At 41.1% G+C, this 22007-nt stretch overlaps 1 protein-coding gene across 1 annotated transcript; it reads left to right on the top strand.

Annotated features, from left to right (window-relative positions):
- The first annotated feature begins 1522 nt into the window (after nt 1-1522).
- TMEM123 (transmembrane protein 123) lies at nt 1523-17846 on the top strand. The gene is made up of 6 exons (XM_088159412.1): nt 1523-1656; nt 6574-6642; nt 8693-8755; nt 13298-13489; nt 14768-14921; nt 16013-17846. The coding sequence occupies exons 1-6, from the start codon at nt 1593-1595 to the stop codon at nt 16035-16037; spliced, it is 567 nt and encodes a 188-aa protein (XP_088015538.1). The 5' UTR covers nt 1523-1592; the 3' UTR covers nt 16038-17846.
- The last annotated feature ends 4161 nt before the right edge of the window (nt 17847-22007 follow it).

Below are 22007 nucleotides of genomic sequence, written 5' to 3'. Positions count from 1 at the left end.
ATGACTGCTCTTTGCTCCATCTATCTTAACTACTCTACTACTCTTTTCCTGCAGGTACACAAGTTAAGCAATGTTAATTAGGATGTTCTCAAATAGATTGTTTCCAGTCTGATTAAGCCTGCTGTTCACTGGAGTTGTGCAAGAGCTGAAAGACTTAGATATGTAAAAGATATGGATATATCTTATATAGAGAGATATAACCCCTAAGTTTATGTTAGTTTAATAAAATACCTTTTTTTTTTCTCACTATGAGTTTTGCCTCTGTAACCAGAGGCCTTTGTACTTAGTAACATATGATTACTAGTATTTCTAAGCTTTTCTGGAATTAGGCTAGCTGAAGATACTAGTCCCACAGTCATCTTAAAGAAAAACTTTGGAGGATCATCTCAGAAAATTCACAGTATAAAGGTGCACACTGATACTTGGGAAACTTCGTCATGAAAATCACACAGGGAGCCCTGCAGAACAAAGGTGTAAGAGAATGCTGTAAGTATAATGCATGCAGCTGTTTTCACTGAATGCAGACTGAGGGCCCTAATTAGGTTAGAATTAAAAAAGCATAAAATATTTATTCACCATTTAAATTCACCACTCGCTTGTTGAGACTTAGAGAGTAAATGCTTGTCTACCTGTAGGGAAGTTAGCTAGGTATCACACAGTACCCGAGCACAGCTTCACAACCTGCCTATGAGCTCGCAGCTGAGGCACTTTACCCTCTCTGGCTCAGATATGTGGCTTAACATGGGAACACCACTGTGCTACAGTGAACATAAATGTAGTAGTACATGCAAAATATTCTACCGTGGCTTTGCTACTGATCCTTAATTATCCACATTAAAAATAGTCCTTTCCTCTGATAAATATGTTTCAAGTTGTTTTCACTCTTAAGAACATATTAACAAATTCCCTTTGAAAAATAAATTCCCAACATCACTTTTATGTTAGAATTATTCAGAAAAATATTGAAAGAACTGAACACGGTTATTCCCCTTCACTTTTCCCTATCTCCTTTGTAGTCAGTTTCACAATTTCCAAAGTATCTCGGGAAATTTCAGGATGACTCCACGGCATTAGCGCTGGTGATTCAAGAGCTTCCACCAACCCGCGGCTGTGTGACAGCCAGCAGCACGCACACGGACTGAGCAGCGGCACCTCGGGGAGGCGTACGCCGTGAACCCAGGTGTTGCTTAGGTGGATATGATTAGCAAGGAGGATAAATCCACCAAGTTGAGGCTCTGCTGGCAGATGTTGAATGGTGTTTGGAAAACAGATACCCTGACATCGCCAGCCGTGAGCGCTGTTCGCAGGCGGCGCTCCAGGAGCTCGGCCCTGTTTCCACAGGTGCTCACAGACCGCCACTCGGGTGTCACCTCTGTAGCACCTGGTGAAGCACACACATCTCTCTGCTTGCTGGTCTCCCTTTACGGGCACCGCAGCCGGCCAGAAAATGCATGGAGAAGGGAGAGAGAGAGGAGCCCACCTCGCCGCGCCCATCCCCGGCCGGCCCCCGCTCCGCGGCCCCGCCCCGGCCCGCCCCTGGCCCGGCAGCGCGCAGACAGCGCCCGCTGAGGTCCGGCGGCCCCTCTGCGGCCATGCGGCTTCTCGGCGGCAGCTCCTACGCTCTGTGGGTGCTGCTGCTGCTCGCCCGCGGCTCCTGTAAGTAGCACCCATGGGGATACGGGACGGGCCGGGCCGGCGGAGGCGCTAGCCCTGCGCCCCTCGCAGCCGCTCTGCCTGGCGGCTGCTGCTACCGCTCCGCTGGGCCGACCCGGGCCTCGTCCCGCCGCTGGTGGCCGGAGCACGGCCGGGCTGCGCCCTGGCTGCCCCCGAGTGCCCCGGGCCGCGGCAGTGGGACGGGACGGCGGTGGCTGGCACTCTGCTCCCAAGCGGGAGCCGAGGTCGCACGGCTGGCGTGCCCGAGAGCTGTGACAGAAACGGGGAGGAGGCGTTAATGTTCGGGATGTTTGTTCAATAGAAACAATTACAGGAGAACCCCCCGAGGAGCGTTTGGGTTGGGGGTGCGCACGCCCGCAGGGATGCGCGGGCGCGGCTCGGCCGCGGCTCCGCCCCCGGGAGAGAGAGCAGACCAGGAGCGTCCCGGGACCGCAGCCAGGGCCCCCCGTGAGCGGGGACACGGCCGGAGCGTCCCGGGACCGCAGCCAGGGCCCCCCCGTGAGCGGGGACACGGCCGGAGCGTCCCGGGACCGCAGCCAGGGCCGCCCCCTCAGGCGCCCGGCGCGGGGAGCCCGGGGCGCCGCGCTGCCCCCGGGAGGGGCCGGTCCCTGCCCCCTCGGAAGCTGTTCTTGGGGCGAGGGGCTCACGGAGGCGGTGAGGATGGGACAGCCGCTGTGCTTTGTGGCGTTTCTGTCCGGCACTCTCAGCAGTTGTGCCCCTTTGTAGTGGCCGGTTCTCGCAAATGCACGGCCCTGTACCCGGGCTCAGAACACCACAGTCAGGGGATCAGCATTGACAGGGACTGAAATAGGCCGAGAAACGTACAGGTGTGAGCTGCCGGAGTTGCCTTCTTAGAAGACTGAAGTGTCTCATACGGTGCCACGTGATTTTCCAAAGTAAAGAGCCAAAAGATGATGGGTACTGGAATTAACTTGCTGTAAATTCTGCTGAGAAATCTCAGTCCGGCAGTGTTAATATGCTGTTGTTTAATCTGGGGAAGTTGTAATATAAATTGATTTTAAAAAACAGAATGAGGAATGTAAACAGCTTTGTAATTGCCCTTCCAAAGAGAAGGGCAAGTTCTTTTTTAACAGAGTTTACAGGTAACCTTTTTATTGCTTTGCTAAGATCTTATGGCCTTCATTTAACAACAGTAGCCTGTCATTTCATGTGATATAAGATCTGTCTTCTGTCATGCTGCTTTCTGAGTGCATGTGGTGATTTAACTCAGGGTACAGTCACTCCTGTCTCCTGGGGCAGGGGTGATCTCACGTAACCCCTGAAACTCAAATGTAGTCCTTCCTCTGTATGTGAATTGGTTGTCTGGAGCTCAGTTATGGTATGTTGAAGGAAGTTGTGTCCTTTTAAGGCTCAGTTTAATGTATCTCTTGAAATAGATTTTTTTTTTCCCCCTCTGTCCACTTAGAAACTTCCAGAAAGTTCTGCTGAGATTTGTGTTATTTCAGCGGAAGTTTGTGATTATCTAATCAACACTACAGGAGGAAGTGTGAACCCCATCAAATACTCTGATATGCAAAAAGTGAAAGTGGCAGTAGATGTGTCCTCACTCTGGTTAATATTTTTGTGCAGACTGGTTATTTGAATATAATGCTGCTCTTTTACTCTGCTGGACAGTTTATTTCTGTGTGTCAGTCAAGTCAGTGGAAAAAACATCACCAAAATGATACGGTTTAGAAAAAATCCTTCCCACTATTACGTAAAATCCATCTGGCTTCCTGCTACCTGAGTAAGGAGAATCCCCTCTCCCTGTCAGGAAGAGGCCCCCACCCCCTTCCTGTTGTGTTCAGAAAAGATAGCTAGCGACATCTTCCAAGAGCTTACTTGTATGCAAAACTACTCACAGTAAAAAAATCAGCAGCAGCAGCAGCCTCCAGGCCTGAAAAACAGGCATGATCTTTTGATTTTGTGTGTCATCTTCTCTTAGAAGTGTTATATTAATATTGCTCTAACATCTCTGCTTCAACCATTCCAGCACCTCAACTCTTCCTCGTGTAGATTTCTTAGAGATTGCTGAGCAAGTGGGTGATCTTTCTGATGGACTGCACATTGTCAGTGCTTCTGTACTTGTGGGGTTTTAAACCAACAACAGCAGAATGACTTGGGCATATAACTCCCCTCTGTGCCTGATACACATTAACCTTGAAAAGAAAAAACTCCCAGAGAGAATTTTATATAGACTTTTCACATGTCCCCAAAATGAATATGTAAAAATGAGAGTTTATACACCAACATTTTCTGCAGCATAACGTTTAGCTATGCTAGACATAAAGTGTGTGAGTCCTTAGAAATGAGTTTATCTTTTATGTGAAGATTGGAGTAAGCAAAATGACCTTTGTTACATGCAGGTAGTTGAATGACTATTGCCATTCATTTGTGTAGGTTTCTTCTACGGTGGTTCGGTTCAACTATAGAGAGTAGTAATTTGGTATGGGTCTAAGCTGGAGACCACAGATTCCAATCATGAATGTTATCCACTGTGTTTATTTTTGCAGGACCTGGCAAAATCAAGTCCGTTTAACATCCTGTCCTTTTCATTTTTAGCAAGAATCAGAGCTATCACTATCGCTCACCCTGTATATATTTGTTTAACACACAAGCACAAATCTTCAGTCTCTGCCGCTTCAGAAAGCCCAAGTTCAGCTAGAATAACTGGACTGATTTTGCCCTTTTGAAAGTTTGCATATCCAGATTGTTTCCAAATCATTACTTTTGACGCACTAGAGCAATAAAACCACAAGAGGCCCTGAAAGCACTCAAAATGCCAGACTCTGACAGGGGCTTTCACAGGAAGCACCCTTGCCTACAGATACAGCCCAGCCAGCCACAGTTTGTGGTTTTTTAGCTGCATCTGTGCCTAACCTTAAACAGAGCAAAACAGAGTTGTCAGACAAAAATCATGTTGATTGTGCATCTCTGTCCTTTTCCAGTATGTGGTGCTCTGGTCCAGTTTTAAGTTGGGTATATCCTTGTGTTGGTTCAGTTTAATTGTGAAAAATGAAAACAAGAGATCCTTTCTTGCCATCCCCTCTCTTCTGGGTCATAGAGAGAGTAAACCTCAGTGCAGGGTTTCTCTGCTTAAGATTCATAGGCCCAATGTTGCAGCTGATGATGTGGCCCCAAGAACTATGCTTCTGCTGCTGCACAGGATGCTGCAGCTGGCTGCCAGCTCTCTTCCCCCTTCCTTCCTGTACTAACTCCTGTGTGTCTACACCTGGGTCAGTGTGGATTTCTAACCCTTGCACTTCTGCTTCCTGGAGAAGGCCAAAACCACTCCCTGTTTTGCTTTGGGACAGTTGAACTGTGAAGCCTGTGGTCTGGGGTGAAAAGTTCTACTTGTCAGAGCTATCACTGCATAAAAGCTGTGGTGCTTTTTGCTTTGCTTAACCCAGGAGTCCTTTCTGACTCTATTTGAAGTCTCCTGCTTGCCACTGCAGTGATACACACAAATTCAAAGACACAGTCTCAGGATAAAGAACACTTTGGGAATAGTATCATTTTAAGACATTCTTTTATCTCCCTTGTCCCATTCACTGCCGTGTGTTCCAGTGTGGCATATGCTTATGCAAAACTCCATTTAATGAGTACTTGTGTTCTGGAGCCAATGCATGTTATTCCAACTAAGAAACTTACCAGTGTTTGGGTTTGATTAAGAAGGAAAAAAAATTAAGTATCTTTTAAGCTGGATAAGGTCTTTGACATCTTTCAAGGTGTGCAGTCCAAGCTGATCTCAACTAAGCTAATAAAGTCCTACCTTTACTTCCACCTCTATTTCCTGCCCCTCTCTTTCAGCTAATTATATACGGAGCCCTTTCTGCTGGTTTAAAAATTTCTCTGCAGAAAAAGGCATTGTGTGTTGTTGAAGAGGGACATAATGTCAGTTTTGTGGATTAGTGATTGTTGTTTAATGTGGGGTAACTTCTGTGACATAGAACAGTTTTTGCAGGATCGGGTCCTCTCTAGGGAAGCTTAGTTTAGCAGTGTCCCATCCTTTGTTTGTTTTCTATAAGCTCCCTAACAGTGTAACATACCTTGCAGTGCTGCCCTCAGTCTTGATATTGCAGGGATGAGGTACAAAGAGTTACTGTGCCATTTGCGTTTGCCAGCTTCACCATTTTGAGATCTTGACTAAGGTTTTGTAAGCACAGAGAAAATGCCCTATTTCTGTGATACTCACTTCAGGTTATTTGCTTGTCTTTTACACGATATTAGGTGATCAGAAGTAAACTGCTTGGCAAAGGCAGAATCCACAACTGATCTTCTTGTATGTGTGTGAATGTCAGCCTATTGATTTTCTGTGGTTTATCTGTAAATTTTACCACTTCTTGTGATCCTTCTCAGTCCCATTGGCCATCTGCCAAATGCTCAGTGGATGCATTAACGTTCCCTTAGTCCCAAACTGAATAATGTAACTTCTTAGTGGAATTTTGTTATCATGTTGTCCGTGCAGGGGCAGAGCAAGCGCCTATCTGCCTGAAAAGGCCTGGCAAACTTCACAGGAAAAGATTTAAGTGAGAAGTTCATTCTCTTCTGCTATAGGTGACACAGGTCAGGTGTTATTACTGAAGGAAAGTGCCTGATTTTTTGCCTCTTTTGGTCTCACTTCATCTCAAGAAAGATGAAAACTTGGGATGAGAATGATGGAGAAGATAAAACAGAGGATGGGAGGAGTTCATTTGGTGATTGGGTAGTATAAATGGTGTCACTTTTAATGGACTCATAGCAGGCTGTTGTGCTATTATGCTTTTATATCATCATTATGACTGACTCCTGTCCATAGTAAATTAGTCATTTATATGCCCAAGGCAAGTGGCAGATGCTCTACCTTATTTTCTTCTTCCACCTAAAACTATCTTATTATTCCTGTGTTTTTTAATGTAGGTAATGAAGACGTGAACAGCACTAAAGACCTGAACAGCACTACTCCGATTCCAGGCAATGGGTTGCCAGGTAATACTTTTGGCATTTCTGTTGCTGTTCCTCAGTAGCATTGAGAAAAGCAATATGTACTACTGTGTGCCTTAAACTGTCTTGTAATAATTTGTCCTTTATTTTATTTTATTCAATTGTAAACATCTTTAGGGTAGAAGGGAGGTACTCTGATTGTCACATCTATTCTGGGACAACTAAAGGTATTTAAGGGGAATGGTAAAACACAATTCAGTTCTCATATCCTTGGGTACCCCAGAGCAATAGAGAGAGTAGAAATAAAATGGGAAAATACTGTGTATAGAACTAGAAACACCTGGCAACATCACTTTACAATTAAAAGGAGAACCAAGAAGTCTGCTAGATTAGTGATCGTCAGATAAAGGCAAGGCACTTGAGTCATTTTTGCCCTGTACTACTTCAGTCATCTCATTTGCTGTTGGCCAAGAGCAAATCTGCTTATTAACTCACTGTCTTGTGTTAATTGCAGTACTGACTCACACCCAAATTCCAGGCAGTAGATGTGGCTTCTTTTTACCTGTATGAACGTGCAGTCCACACCCAGAGCTGTCCCAGGGTTGCAGAAGTAAGCACTTAAAACCTGGGGAAAACTCAGACATGTGTTCTGGTTACAGTATTGGGCCTGTGTGGAAAAGATTTAACCCCAAGCATATCCATGGCTTCTGGTGGGATAAAAGTCAACATGTGCAAGAAAGAATGTGTTTGTAATTGTACAGTCATAGACCCTTTCTCAAAGGCATCAAAAATCTGCAGCTTAATGTCCCAGTTATGTCAGTATAAGGGCTGAGTGTGCAGTACAATGTGGAGGGCTACTTGGCTGTAATTATACCAAATTAAAAGGAAGGTAATTCCCTCTGTAATTCCCACCCCTCCCTTACCATTTTTGGTATGAAGATGTAAATTTGGTGCATTTGTTCTTGCCCTGACCTTGCTCATAAACATGTATGCAATTGCAAAGAGTTCTAGATTAGACTTTTCCAGTGGTAAGAACAGCAGATCCATTCAAAGGAAATAGGTATAGGCCTGCTTCTGGATTGCAGTAGCTCTTTTGTTCTCCTCTTAATCTCTGAGGTTATATATTTTGTTTTTCAGCCATAATGAAAAGCAGCAGAGTTGCTGCAAGACACATAACCCTGCCAGTGTGGGAGGGTGTTGTACAAGATGACTTACTTCAGAGAAAAGAATGGTCATAGAATGGGCATTCACAACAGTGCAGAATGAAGGGAGGAAGATATGGACAGTGACACTCCCAGGAGCAGCCCAGCAGATCTTTGCCAGGAGGAAGGGATACTTAATCTATGAGAAATATAGAAGAGGCATGCAGCAATGAGGACAGAAGTGAGTGGGAGAGTTCCTGAGAAACCTGGAAGGAGGGACAGGAAAGAGAGAACTGGAAAAGGAGAAGTGAAACAAAGGAGAGAAAGGCAAAACCACTAAGACTGGGTTGTATTTTATGTCTGGAAACAAGTACATTTTTAGGACCCTTTTTGTGTAGAGGACGTAAGTATGCAGTAAGATGTTTCTCAGAGTATCTGTCTGCCCGTACTTGACTACAGTATATTCCCAGTATTATCTCAGTTTGCAAAAGAGATGCAACAAAATGAAAGAAAATATCAAGGGACAGAAAATGGAACTGAAATAGAGGAATAAAAATACAGAACTGTCATCCCATTGTCCCCACCCACCACCACAGTGCATAAGTAGGTTAAGAAAGTGACAGTATGGCAGTTTTACAAGAAATGGAATAAAACATGGCATGGAAGTGGAAGACAACAAACAGAAGATAGGTAAAGAATCAGATGCAGACCATTTGGGCTCTGCTGTGCATACAGTGGTAACTATGTTCTCGCTGCACTGAGATCTGGAAGCATTTTGCAGAGGGATGAAAACCATCTGCTTTGGGATGAGCTACTCTCTGCTGTTTTCCCAGCTGTAGTCTCCAGGCACAGACACCCTGAGGACAGTATTGTGTTGTGGGTACCTTAATTAGAGTATGTTAAAATTAAAATGAATAATACTGATTTTCTTGTTTCTTCTTTTTTCCTTGAAGACAATAGCAGTTTGCCCACTGTCACTGCATCATCCATACAATCTACAGCAACATCTACAAGAGGTATGTACCTGTTCACTCCTATGAACCCAGAAGTTAGTTCCAAACCTAACCCTATTCTAAAGAACAGGCCATCAAAAGTGGGTATTTGAGACAGGTGTTACCGTTTTAAGTCTGGGAAGCAACATGTAAAGCAACTCTGAAAAGAAGCTGTATTATTTTTCAAATACTTCTTCATCAGTAATTACATTTGTGATGCCATTTAAACACAGGAATCAAAATCAAGGAAGAATTGCGAGAAGTAGGTTTTTTTAATGTTTACTCTTCATCTTTAAGCAAACTTCTTCCATTTTCATGAAGTAAAGATGAATTGTTATGCAAACAGTTCATATCTTTAATGTTATTTCATGATAAACAGATTTAGGGTAAAATGTAATCCTGGGAGCTTGAGTTTCAAGAGTAGATTCCATTTCCTTTTACATAAGACTCACAGAATCACAAGATCATCAAGGTTGGAGGAGAAGTTCAAGATCATCTGTCCAGCCACCATAATCACCCCTAAACCATAATCCCCATGTGCCACATCCAGGCTTTTCTTGGACACTTCCAGAGATGGTGACTCCACCACCTCCCTGGGCAGCTTATTCCAATGCCTAACCACTCTTTCAGTGAATTTTTTTTTTCTAATATCCACTGGCACAACTTGAGGCCATTTCCTCTTGTCCTTTCATTTGAACATGGCAGAAGAGACCGACCTTCCCCTCACTACAACCTCATGGTGCCTAATACCATAGAAAATAATCCTTAGAGAGCTCCTAGCACAAAATAGTACCTTTTATGCCAGTATCAGTCAAGTGGAACAATTTGTCATGAGCTTATTTTCATTGTTCTAGTACTGCCATATTTCCTTCACAAACTGGCAAAACAACTGTAAGTAAGTTAAAAAGGGAGTTAAAACATTCATCTTCTGGAGGAGCTTGTACAGGCAGATTTCACTGCATTAGTTAAGGACCAGCTAAGAGTTAATGTCATGCAGTTGTTCAAGCTGTGATGCACGGATAGAATATTGAATCTGAGAGAAGCTAGTTGTAGAAACCAGGCTCCTCTTTGTGCTAAGAACCACGTTAAAGCAGAGAAGAAATGTTGTATCTACTTAAGATGTTTGTGTATTTGTGGAGTTTTAGGCTGATCATACAGTCTCAGCTATGTCATTTCATTTCCTGTACAACTCTTACATTCTGTCTCTGTAATTTCCAGATAAACACTGAGATACCACACTCAGAATTTGCTTGTTTTTTTCATTTAAGTATAAAATGGTCACTGGAAGAAAAAAAACCCACCTTTGCAAAGACCTTCTTTTGATAGCAAGCAAGTGGTGCAGTGTTTCATTCCATTGCCTGCAGTGTAGCAGTTCAAGCATGTCTAATTTGGAAAGTCCAGAAAGTTCTGTAATCTCCTTGTGGCCTTATATCCCCCAAGTGTGTGAAGCCAGTGTTTCACCCAACCTGTGCAAATTCTGATTTCTGCTCCAGCCTTTTCAGGTTTCTTGTAGAGATCTGAGTTTTACTAGTTTTGGATAATAACAGTAAAAAGAGGCCTGAGCCCTTTACTGTTAGGCATAGGATAAAACTAACAGATTGCTGTGCCTTGCTATGCAAGGTTTGGCAATTCCCATTCCCATTAGAAATATTATAGATTTTAATATAGTGTTCGTGGTTTTTGATTATCTGTCTCAACTTCTTCAGAATAAAGACTAGTGGGTATATGTACTTACTTAATTTTGCTTAAAATCTCTGCCTTTTTTTGGGGGTGGGGAGAGTGGGAGGAAGGAAGCTCTTTGTGAAGGAAGCAAAGGTCTATTTCATTCAGTCATTTTCCGTGCAAGAGAAAGTATTTATTTTGGGAAGGGCATTCCATAATAATCTTGCATGTTAGCACACTGCTTATGCAATTTGAGTTTTGTGCTCATTCTTGTTGAGTTAGAACACTAAAGGAGGAGTAGTAGCATGTGCTGCTAAGGATTCTTATCTATATGCTGTATGTATTTTTTTAAATTGATGATTATAGCATAGCTTTTTAATGTTTAAACACAGGTAGCAAACTATTAGTTTTAAAAACTTTGCTTCTAAAAGAGCAAACTCTTTTAAAAACAGAGCATCATAAACCTGAACTATATTACTGGCATGCATCCTTTTTAAATAAATAATAAAAATTAGCTCAGGCAGTCAGGGTTTATATAGTGTTCAATGAAGCCCAGCTGGTCTTTCGGCGGGGGAAAGTAATTAGGGAAATAAAAGATAAAAGGACAGATGTTGCTAGCAAATATTCTTTCATCTTCACTCTGTTTGTAAAATAGTATGGGTAAGATTTTTCAAAGATGGAGAAGAACAGATTCATGCCTGATTCATGTCAACTTCCCAAATTCTCCAGCTGCCTCTGCCTCCCAATTATATTTTGAAATGACTGATGCTAAATACATCATGAAAGATAGGTCTAGAGATTAGACAGAGATTATTGTTAAAAGTTACATCACCAAGGGCTGTAATCTTGATTAAGTTTAAAAAAACCAGTTGCTACTAGAAAAGAGAGGGAGGAAAAGTAATGTGCAAATGTTTTGAAATTTCTCATAGATGTTTGGATTTTTTTTGTCATGACTCAAGTTTTTTCAGTAGGGTAGTTCAATATCCATGGAATAAGTACCAACTTTGTCTAACATCACTTTGTAATATTACACATCTAACAGTTAGCCATTGTATTGCTCAGAAACACAAGGCTCTTTGATACTCAGAAATCTCAGTGCAAAAGCAACTCACAGAAAACTGACACATCCAGATTTGTCCTTCTTTGGTATCACTTATGTTAGGAATGTACTTAGCAGGTGTGGTTTCATGTCATGTCATATAGATGGTTTCCATGTAGATATTTCCTCGCTTACTTCCTACAGTGAAGAACCATTTGATATTCATGGATCATTGTGGCTTTGGGGAGTTTTACCTGCCAGTATTAAATATGCCCTAAATTTTATTTGATGTATTTTATGCATGCTTCATAGAGGAACTGAATTTTCGTAATTGTAACAAGGTAAGCAAACTACTATAGTGTTCCAATTGCTCCACCTCAATGAATGCTCATTTCACAGGGTTTTCTGGCTTTATGGCACAATACAGTTATAACATTGAAGAACAGGAAAACAAATAACATTTACAAAGGAGTCTGTATTTTGGTATTTCAACAGTTCTAATGCTAAATGTCTCAGAAGTGTTGTGTAGGCCAGTTCCTTTCTGCATGTTTACATTATTACATTGATGACGTTTTTTTGAGTTTTTTATGCTTATATCAGCACTGGAAACTGTGATACTTAAATCTTAGTAAAGACGCAGTTTCATATGTAGTTCCTCATGTTTTACACAACACCAGTTTTATTCTACAGAAGTATTTCAAATGCTGTATTTAAAAAAGGCAGAAATTGAGTATCAGGCTTACTCTGGAATTGAGATGAAACTATCCTTCAGTTAGTTTCATTTTAGACAATTTCAAGAAAACTTGCATATAACTAGATATTTAAAATTCTGCATTGAAAAGCTTTTGAGGTGTTTAAAATGAGCCCAGCTTGTGTGAGGCTGTAGAAACAATACAGAAGTAGACAGTTGCAAAGGAGCTATTTTTCTCTAGAATTCTTTCATACATAAAAGCTATTTGCATCCCACTGTCTGCTTAGAGAAATGTTAGTTGCATAACAGACTTATGTTTCTTGTTAGCTCCTTCTTAGAAAAATAAGTAATTGTTTTACAGTTACTCTATCTGGCTGCCTTCCATGAAAGTTCTAAGGATTTTGCTATAAATAGCAATTTCTATTATTCTTGAGTTTTGTATCATGTTATTTTTTTTCTGAACAGTTCGTAAGTGTTTTATGAGGAGGCAACGGGAAGTGTTAGGTAAAAATAAAGTAAAAGACATGATGCCAATGAAATTGAGAAAAAGCATTCCAGCCTCTGTTTTAACCTTGACAGGACTAAATAAATTACTGATGCAGTACATTTACTTCAGCTGAAATTTTATCATGTTTTACCTTTACCATATAAATACAGAATTCTCTGTGGTAAGTTTTAATGTATATGGAACCCTAGTAATGCTAGTGTTTTGTTCTAAAGAAAATGAAAGATTAAACCATTACTAAAATTGGAGGGTGGTGTTTTCATGCAAACCCTGCTCTTATCAGAAAATCTTTGTTGTCTGAAAAAGTAGGCACTTCAAATAGAAAGTAACTCTTTATCCAGAATTTTATTGCATTTTAACATATTGTAAGTTAGGCATGATTCTATGGAATTGAGTTGTTACCAAAAAAAAAGCTGTCTCACCTAAAAATCACCATATATTATCCAGGTTTTCTTTAAAGCCTTTCCTTTAAAGAATTCTTGACCTTGAGGGCCAGAAATCAGAAACTTCCCAAAGGGAAGTCTGTATGCAAGCCTGAATACTGTGCAGTGGCATTTTCATTGTTACTCTCATGTTCTATTTGGGCATGACAAATGCGGTCTTACTCAATGAATGTACAATTGTTTATTTTTATGCATTTTTCTGTGTGGTGTCACAAAAATTTCCCAGGTATGTCCACCAGTACTGCTCATCTGACCAGTACCAGCCAGCCCAACACCACCACCCCATCTGTGATCCTGACAACTCAGCCCACCAAAACCAGCCAGACAGTAACGCCCACCACAGCTTCACCAGTAACATCACCACAAGCCAATACTACAGTGATGACCACTTCTAAGACTTCCTCCACTTCTGTAACAGGTGAGTTCGCAGTTCAGGAAGCTCTGAAAGGCTTGGATGCATGTTCACATGGGTTGTAAAACAGTTTTACAGCAGTGTAAAAAAAAAGAAGAAAGAAGGTATGTGCAAGTGGTCTTACCCAGCAGCCACCAGCATGGAGATAGCAATATAAAGGAGAAAGCCTCGATTTTGAATACAACTTCTTTGTTCAGCTCTCCTTTCTGCAGTTTGTTTGAACTCATCTCTAATACTTCCTTTTTCACAGCTGACATGTATCTCAAAATGTGTCTACTGGCTTGGTAAAAAGACTGAGTTCTGTTAGCAATGTAATGAATGTTACCCTAACAGAGAATAGAGCATGACTGTCCATGAGTCACTCTGTATGTAAAAGTTGTCATATACAGTTTAACTGTACCTGGTAATACAAAAACAGTGAGTGAAGAATTCAGCATCTCCTTGCACTTGGCTATATTCCCATTACTTCATGCTTGCACTTCTAAACACATCAGGAGTGCTCACATATCAGTGAAGCATCACTGGGGAGGTGAAGGTGTCACCAGAAGAAGTTGATCATGTAACACACTGTATGTATCAAGTACAAATAGAACTGGGTACAGACTGGGTCTTTAGGTGGGAGTTTGTAGCAGATGTAACCAGTTCTAGCAGCAAAACAGCTATGGCTTATCTGAGGTCATGTTGTCTGTGTCAATGTTTGTGTCAGGCTGCAGAGCTGATCTCAGTTGGGACTGTGAGGGTACAATTCCACAAGACAAGGTAAAGCAATCCCAACATCTCATTGCCACCAAGTGTTCTGCTCCCACCATGCAAATACACCGACAGACTTGGTGGCTGTTGGACCCCTCTTGCAGGATGACTCAGTATGCTCATCTTACTAAAATCAACTTCCTTTTATGTTTGGGTTCATTTCAGGCCAGCTTAGTGGCCTGATTTGGCTCATGAAGGGTATGAAAAACACTAGAACTGACCAAGAAGGGCAGGAGCTCCTTCTGTGGAGGAGGGAAAAGCAGGGGAGAGAAAAGGCATGGGGAAAAAGGGAGGTGGAGAGAAGGAGCAGTTGATCTTTCATAGACAGCAAGGAGTTGGATCAGTGTGCCCATGTCACCAGAATATGGCACTTAAAACCAAAGCCCTAGGTTTCAGTTTGCTTGACCTGTAGCTTGTCAGTTGATCTTGGTTAAATTTGTCTAATTGAGTCTTTGAGGGCAGGATGTAGAGTAGTCCCTCAAAATACAATATTGCAAGCTCTGTAAAATGTGCCTTTTGTTTGCTTCTTTTCAGCCACATCAAAATCAGAGACTGTCGTAGTCAAAACCTCCAGATTTGATGTGGGCAGTTTTGTAGGTGGCATTGTGCTGACTCTTGGAGTCCTAATCATTCTCTACATTGGATGCAAAACTTACCACTCTAGAAGAGGCATTCGGTACAGAACCATGTAAGTTCCCAAGGGGTTGTCCCTTGGCTATTTATTACTTACTTGAGGCGGAAAAGGAAAACCAAACGTGCAGAATGAACTCGATACGTTTGTTTAATGTACATTATATTAATATCATTAAGAGATTTAACTCTGATGTTTTGTCTTTAACCACTTCTACTATTCCTCATTAGTATTATGTTTCTCTTCTGAGCATTTTTTTCTTCTGATCTATTATATAAAATTATTTTATTATTTTTAAAATAATCCTTGTCTTTTAGCTAGTCAGTGAATAGTTAATGTTTCATTGAAACTTTCTGCAGTATGCAAGATTTCTTCTTTCTCCTAGACTCTGTCTATTCATTCTTTGGTGTTTTCCTCTCCCTTGCCATTAATTTATAGTGAATTCTAATCAAAATTTCTTATCCTTACCAATTTCTTATCTTCCATCTCACTTGCTATTTATGCTCAGATCTACTCCAGGCTTCAGGACTCGTCCACATTTAGTTTAAGAACTAGGTTGGTTTTCTTTTCCTCTTCAGTGTCATCCATCTCAGTCAAGAAGCTTGTTTTAAGTGAGGTGATGTCATTAGACCTGTTGGGATACTGTGTTCAGGCCTTTTCTTCTCTCCATCTTGACTCCTCCTTACTGGTCATGGAATGAAGCCAGTCCGTGTTGCACCTTTACCCAAAGTGGTGTTTGTGAATGGGTATTGTAAAATTCACACCAACAGTATCTTCAAAAAAAAAGGGAACCTGCTGCTGAGTTTGTACAGTGGCTTTGATTAACTTTTACTGCTGGTTATAGGTAAGACAGATAGGATAAACAGGCCTGAGCAACAGCTGATGTAAGAATACATGAATGACATGTGCAAGACAAGGTGTTAATGAGGCCAGTGAAGCTGGAGGAGTGTTGACAAAACAAAACTGTTCAGCTAACTTCAGGCTTGGCTCAGAGAGGATTGTAACTCCCAGATCAATGTGTCCTTACTCATTCCTAGCAAGGCATCCTCTGTTCACAAAATAACCTTCTCAGCAGCAGCTGGGTGGCTCTTTCTCATGTTGACTGTTGCTTGCAGTGCAGAACATTAATTACTATGTTTCTGTTACAGTGATGAACACGATGCCATCATTTAAAGAAGACTTCAGAGAAGACAGTGTTGGAAATGCACTGTCATAGCTGTTCTAACTTCTGAAAGCATTTCTTTCATAAAGATGATCACAGTCTCTAAACCTATGTTGGGTGTTATCCTGCAAAATTTTGAGAAGTTTTTTTAAACATCCTGATTTTTTTACATTGGCTCTTGTCAGAGGAACTCAGCACTTCATAGAGACAGTATTTTCTTTTTCCAGTACTTGTAACCATATTTAGAGAAAATCACATATTCAGGCATTTTAAGGTACATACACAGCTCTCTGAAATAGCTAATCATTAGCACAGGCAATTGCATCAATGCAATTCTAAGTAAGTTCAGGGTTTGGGTTTTTTTAAATTTTGTATTAAATGGTATTTATTTTGCAGTTTGATGTGAACTTTAGGTTAGGAATTTCGGTTTTTGAACAACTCAGTTAATTTTAATAAGATTCAAAGAAGGTGTAGTTAGATAACTGTATAGAAGGTGATAATGAGTACTCTAAATGTCTGTCATTAGCTCACCAGTGAGCTGCAGATGCTTTCCTTAATAGGCTGTATAAGGAGAGTAGCTGCAGGAAACATGGACAGAATGGAATATCCATCCATAGCCTTTTTCTCTAAAAGCTTTTTTTTCCTGGAATTCCTAATGAAGCTTGTGCAATTGAAGATTTAATAAAAATGGAGAAAAGTAATTTTGCCATTATAAATATAAAAAAATTCTAAAATTGGCTTTTAAGTTGAAGGTAGCAATCACTTGGCTCTTGGTTTTTATTATTATGAAGCTGTCTTCAGTATTTTAGCAGCATTTGATAATCACTCAAAGTTATATGGAGAAGGGAAGAACTATAAGCATTTTAGCAGACTATAAATGGCATTTTTACAGCTGTTTTTAGAACTTGATCCTGATGCACAGATGTGCAGAGGTCTGGTCAAAAGCCCAGCTGAAGGCACTGGGGCATCTCTGAGAACACTTTTAGCTGAAGGTTCAAATGTTCTGGGGGTCCTGTGCAGGATGGCTGGTGCTGTTCCTATGTCACTTCTGCAGGTCCACTCAGGTAAATCTGCTGACTTCAGTAGAAGGGCTCCTGACTTACACCGCTGCAAGGAAAACTAGAACAAGGATCAGGAAGCACAGGCCTGCACCTCTTTAAGTCATGGAATGATTGTTTGGTCTTGCTCAGGCTTCAGTTGTAGACCTGCCCCCACTGAAGAGGATTGATGTGCTGGGGTTTGAGTGTCCTGGTCACTGCTGGCACTAGTCCCTTATGCTGTGCACAGGGGAGATGGTGACAGGTTAGGAAAATCACAGTGGGAGCTGCACATAGGTCTGTTGGGGGCTAGGGGACAACTCATCAGGGAAAATGTAACTACTCTGGAATAGATTTTCTTAAGCAATAGTTCATTCTGACATGCAATCTTGAAGTGGCCTTCTGGGGTTTTTCCCTTTTCCACGTGGAATAGTAAAACTGTTTCCAAGGCACAGCCAACTCCAGCAAACCATGGCTAATGAGTCATTTTTATTAGCTACCCACCTGAAAAGGTAGTACCAAGGTTGTTTTGTTTTTTTACTATGTTTGAGGGTCAGGGAGAGAAACAGTGATTTGAAGTAACTTTTTTATTTTTTCCTAATTGTATTGTTTGGTGGAATATTACTGGTTTTGACTTGAAGAGTTATGGAAACAATTCTTTCATAGAACTGTAATTCCTGACTTTGTAGAAATTAAGATAGTTAAGTGCAACTCAGTTACTGGGATTGTCTCACCTCTGCTGTACAGACCAATAAAATTAAATCTTTGGAGTTACTATATTAATTTCAGTTGAATTTTTAATTTATTAGCTGGTTTTGTAATTCCCTCCGTGCTTTCCACAGTCATAACCATTTGATAAGAAGCATTCACTATATATATACTTCTAAATGCTAGAATGAATACCAGACCTAGTTCAGTAATTTCTAATTTATTCTGTAATCTCATTACCACAGTAAAGCAAAAGTATATACTTAAGACTTACGAAGTGTCAGTGCAAACATAAAACCAGATCTCCTTTCAGGTGTTTGGAATCTAGACAAAGGACAGTGCAATTGATAAATTTTACCTTACTTTTGCTTTCCAACAGGAAGTGAAACCCAGCTAATTCATCCCTTCCTTAATTGAGTTTCCTAATACTTGTAAAGATGATTCAATTGTTTCTAGTCCATCCCCTCACAAGACTGTCTGTGGGTTTTTTTCAGTGGTGGTGGCTGAGCAATGCAGTTCCTAATTCCATCTGCCTTAGGAGCCCCTCTGGTGACACATAAAGGAACTGCATTTGCAGGGTCATGTTTTAAGTCCCATCATCAGCATTCGATTCATTATTACAGCTCTTTCACACAACGCCTGTGCAAACATTTTACCTTTCATATTCATGGGTTTGTGCTTAAAGTGTTTTTATTTAATACTGCAGGCTGGGAGAGTCAGTCACTGACTACAGAACATGGCCATCTTAGGTTAGCTTTCATAAATGTTACTTTTGTCTTTCAAACACATCAAGATCAACCTTACAGTCACATCTCAGGGCTGTAGTATTCTGCCTTCATCCCATAAGTCTTTCTTTTTTATGCAGCTCTCCTTTAGCCTATATTCCAGTACCAAATCGTAGCACTTCCAGCTTAATTGGTTTCATGGGACTTTGCATCAAAGGCTTCCAGGTAATCTGGAAATGCTGCAATACTATACTTGTGTTTTTATTTTAAAAAATTAAAACAACATACTTTTAAAGCAAGATCATGTTGCTGTGATAATATTCATAACTTTAATATGATCCTTTTGTAAATATTTCATACCTTTCTTCTTTGTTCAAAGCTCTTACATACTCATGCCCCTCTATTTTGGCCCTGAAAAGTTACATAGCATTCTTAACGTGTTTTGTTGAAAAAGATGCAAGCAACGACGTGACAGTATTACCAAAAGTGACGTGGAAGAGCATCAGAGACTGGAAATTGCCTAGAGAACTCAAGAGGTTGAGAATTTAGCTGTGCTACAGAAGCAGAGGGAATGAAAATGGAGCTGTGGAGAAAACAAACACATTTTCTAGACAGCACTGAAGGAGTCCCCGTTGCTGGTCCTCACAGCAGCTATGTTATTTTCAAAATATGTTGTTGCTCCAGCTGGGAATATTGCTGTGCTCCAGACACAGGACGTATGCAATTGCTTGAAGGGTCTCATGGCAGCAGTGAGGAAGCTGGGCTGGAGCATCAGTAAGCACTTTAAGGGAACATGTGAGCAGAAATAGAAATGCAAGACTGGAGATTTAGTGTTGTCTCAGGAAGTTGACTCTGTGCAACAGTAACCTCTGGAGCAAGAGTGACAACAGTTACACTTGTAGTTCAATAGAACGGAGAGTACCTTCCCTGTCCAGAATATATTTCCTGCCTGAATTCACAAACCTGAGGTAGGATATTCAGAAAACTGAATTTCAAGGTTCAGTCCATTTGCAGTACTATGCAGTATGCACATCTCAGCCTAACTAGACTACAACTGCCACAAGGCAGAATTCAAGGCAGATAAGCACACTATTTGCAATTTTCATGTGCCTCTCTTCTGGTGTCTTGTAAGGAATATAGCAAAGAATTAAGTTCTAAAAGCATGGTAGTGTGGAGATACTACACAACCACTAACTCTCTCAGGCACGAAAAGCAGCACTATAAAGATTTTTCTTCCATACCATGCTAATGGTGTTCCTAGGTATTTCCTACATAGCAATTCATTTTGGCATATAAAAGCAGTACTCTGTGATGACTGATGGCAGTCTGATCACTTGTGGGCACTAGAACTACACAATGTCTTAAATTTGAAGAACACTGGGCTTCCTGGTCAGTGCTTTAAAGCAAACAGAAGAGAGAGTTGTGCATTCAGTCAAAAAAAAAGTGCTCAAAAAAATGCAGGAAACTGCTAATTAGAATAAAGCTGCGTGGTACTGGCTTCACAGAACATGCAGCTGCTACCTGGGGAGTGTCTGTATCTTGCAATATCTCACACTACTATCAGAAACCACAACTGCTTCAGGCTAGATCCATTGCAGATATGATAAACTCCACTGCAAGGAAGAAATTACGCATTTACAGCAGCTGGGAATACAGAGCAGCTGGAAACACTGCCTTCTATCTGCATCCCACAGCAAGTCTGACCACTAAACTCCAAGGATAGTGAAGTTCACATCTTCCATACCCTCAAAACTTCGGCCAACACGCAAACACACTGTCAGCTCATGACAAGCCATGGAGCTGAATCACTGATGTCCAATAGCTTGAGCTGCTCTGTCAGCAGAGCTGCACAGGGTGCTGGGGGTAGGTAGGGGCCTATTTATTGTTTAACCCAGTCAGAACTCTGGAGCATGATTTCAAAAAAGGAAGTGGATGCAGAATGAAGTGTGAGCATGGTCAGCTGGTTCACAAGTGGCAGAAGTCACTTGACCCTCTCCCAGTGACACACTAGACTTACTCATGGTTTAACCTTTCTCCAAGGTTGTTTGCAATGTGCTACAGACAATCTTGTCTAGAGCTTTCTTGGAATAGTCCTGAGGAGAGCACAAGTGCTCACATGCACAGTATTATCAGTCAGGGCACCCAGTCATTAAAGTGGGTATAGCAGAGTCATAACATACATCAGCCTTACTGCCAAAACTAGGTCACATAGTTTTACCCACTAGTTTCTAGATCAAGTTCTTCCACTTCTCAAAGCAACTGAGGTGCCTAGTGCAAAGAGCCAGTGCTGCTTGAAGCTGCTCTTTGAAGGGATATTCAAAACATTGAGTGATGGTATGAATAGTATGCTGCAGGTCCTGAGGGAGATACACACGGGCATCCCAAATGACACTGAACACTTTTTAAAGCCCTGTCTATCCTCGCATCTGATTTATATGTAGTTAATTGCAGTGTCTGAAAAACTCTCACCCCACACCGTTCTAAAGAAAAATGCATTGCTAGAATGTTTTTTACTATCCTCTTCCCTACTCAGAAACAAGCTAGCAATTCCACACTTCAGGTGAGCTCCCCCTGCAGGTTTCATCTTGATCTGTAGAAAGTACACTTGGTTCTAATTTTACTAGTTTCTAAATTTACTAGTTTCCCACCTGGAACAAATTAATGAAATTTCAAGTCCTGAGCTTTCTTAAGAAGTTTTCACAACCTCTGACAACTTTTTAAGTTGTTACACAAGACAAAAAAGCTTCTAGAAGCATTTCAAAACCAGAAAAGGAAAAGCGCATTAATCAGACCAGTTTAAAACTACATGCTAGGTTCAAAACGTTTACATTTTTAGTAACAAAGGGAAGATATGTACATGTAATAAAGTTGGACAAAAGTCTGCATTTGAAAGAATTACAGCAAGCCAACCTACAGGTAAAGAATCCAGGTCCGGACTAAAGACTATGTTATCCACACTCAGGCTCTTAAGTGTGGGCAACTGTAGACTGAAGATGACTGACTTTTTAAATGAGTCAGACTCCACCACTGCAGGACCTGATGCCATTAACCTGGCAGTATTCTTCCAGTGACTGACATGAAATCCTTGCAAACTACCTGTGAACATCTCTTTTTGTAGGTATCCACCATGCAAGTCTAGAGATACAAAGTTGAAAAGGGCAATGAGTCAAACCAGTAAGGGAATAGGAGCTTCCAAGTTATCAGCTTACAAAACAAAATCTAAGACTTCAGAGGTGCCTGGGAGATCCTATTATTTAGCTGCACAATCCCTATAAAGTTCCAAACACAGAAAAGTAGCTTACACATCTAATCTCTAGCACAGACTGTATAGCTACCTTCTGTTTCATCTTTAAGGTCATGAGGACCAGGATTTCTGTCATTTAGAAAATCAATTCAGAAGGAAGTATCAGATGCTGTTGGGGTTTTGGGAGGCTACTGTTCGTTTTTAAATAAAGAGGAAATCACCAAACAGCAGAGAAGTTCACTTCCCTTTTCAAAAAAGAAAAAAAGA

Source organism: Sturnus vulgaris, chromosome 2 (assembly GCF_052056855.1).
Source record: "Sturnus vulgaris isolate bStuVul1 chromosome 2, bStuVul1.hap1, whole genome shotgun sequence".
NCBI classification, from domain to species: domain Eukaryota; kingdom Metazoa; phylum Chordata; class Aves; order Passeriformes; family Sturnidae; genus Sturnus; species Sturnus vulgaris.
Note: the sequence above shows the minus strand (reverse complement) of the source record. Positions and strands in the feature narration are given on the sequence as shown.

Coding starts and splice junctions, on each gene's coding strand:
- TMEM123 (XM_088159412.1), top strand. CDS start 1,593: ATGCGGCTTCTCGGCGGCAGCTCCTACGCTCTGTGGGTGCTGCTGCTG. Junction 1,657..6,573: donor GCTGCTCGCCCGCGGCTCCT/GTAAGTAGCACC, acceptor TTTTTAATGTAG/GTAATGAAGACGTGAACAGC. Junction 6,643..8,692: donor TCCAGGCAATGGGTTGCCAG/GTAATACTTTTG, acceptor TTTTCCTTGAAG/ACAATAGCAGTTTGCCCACT.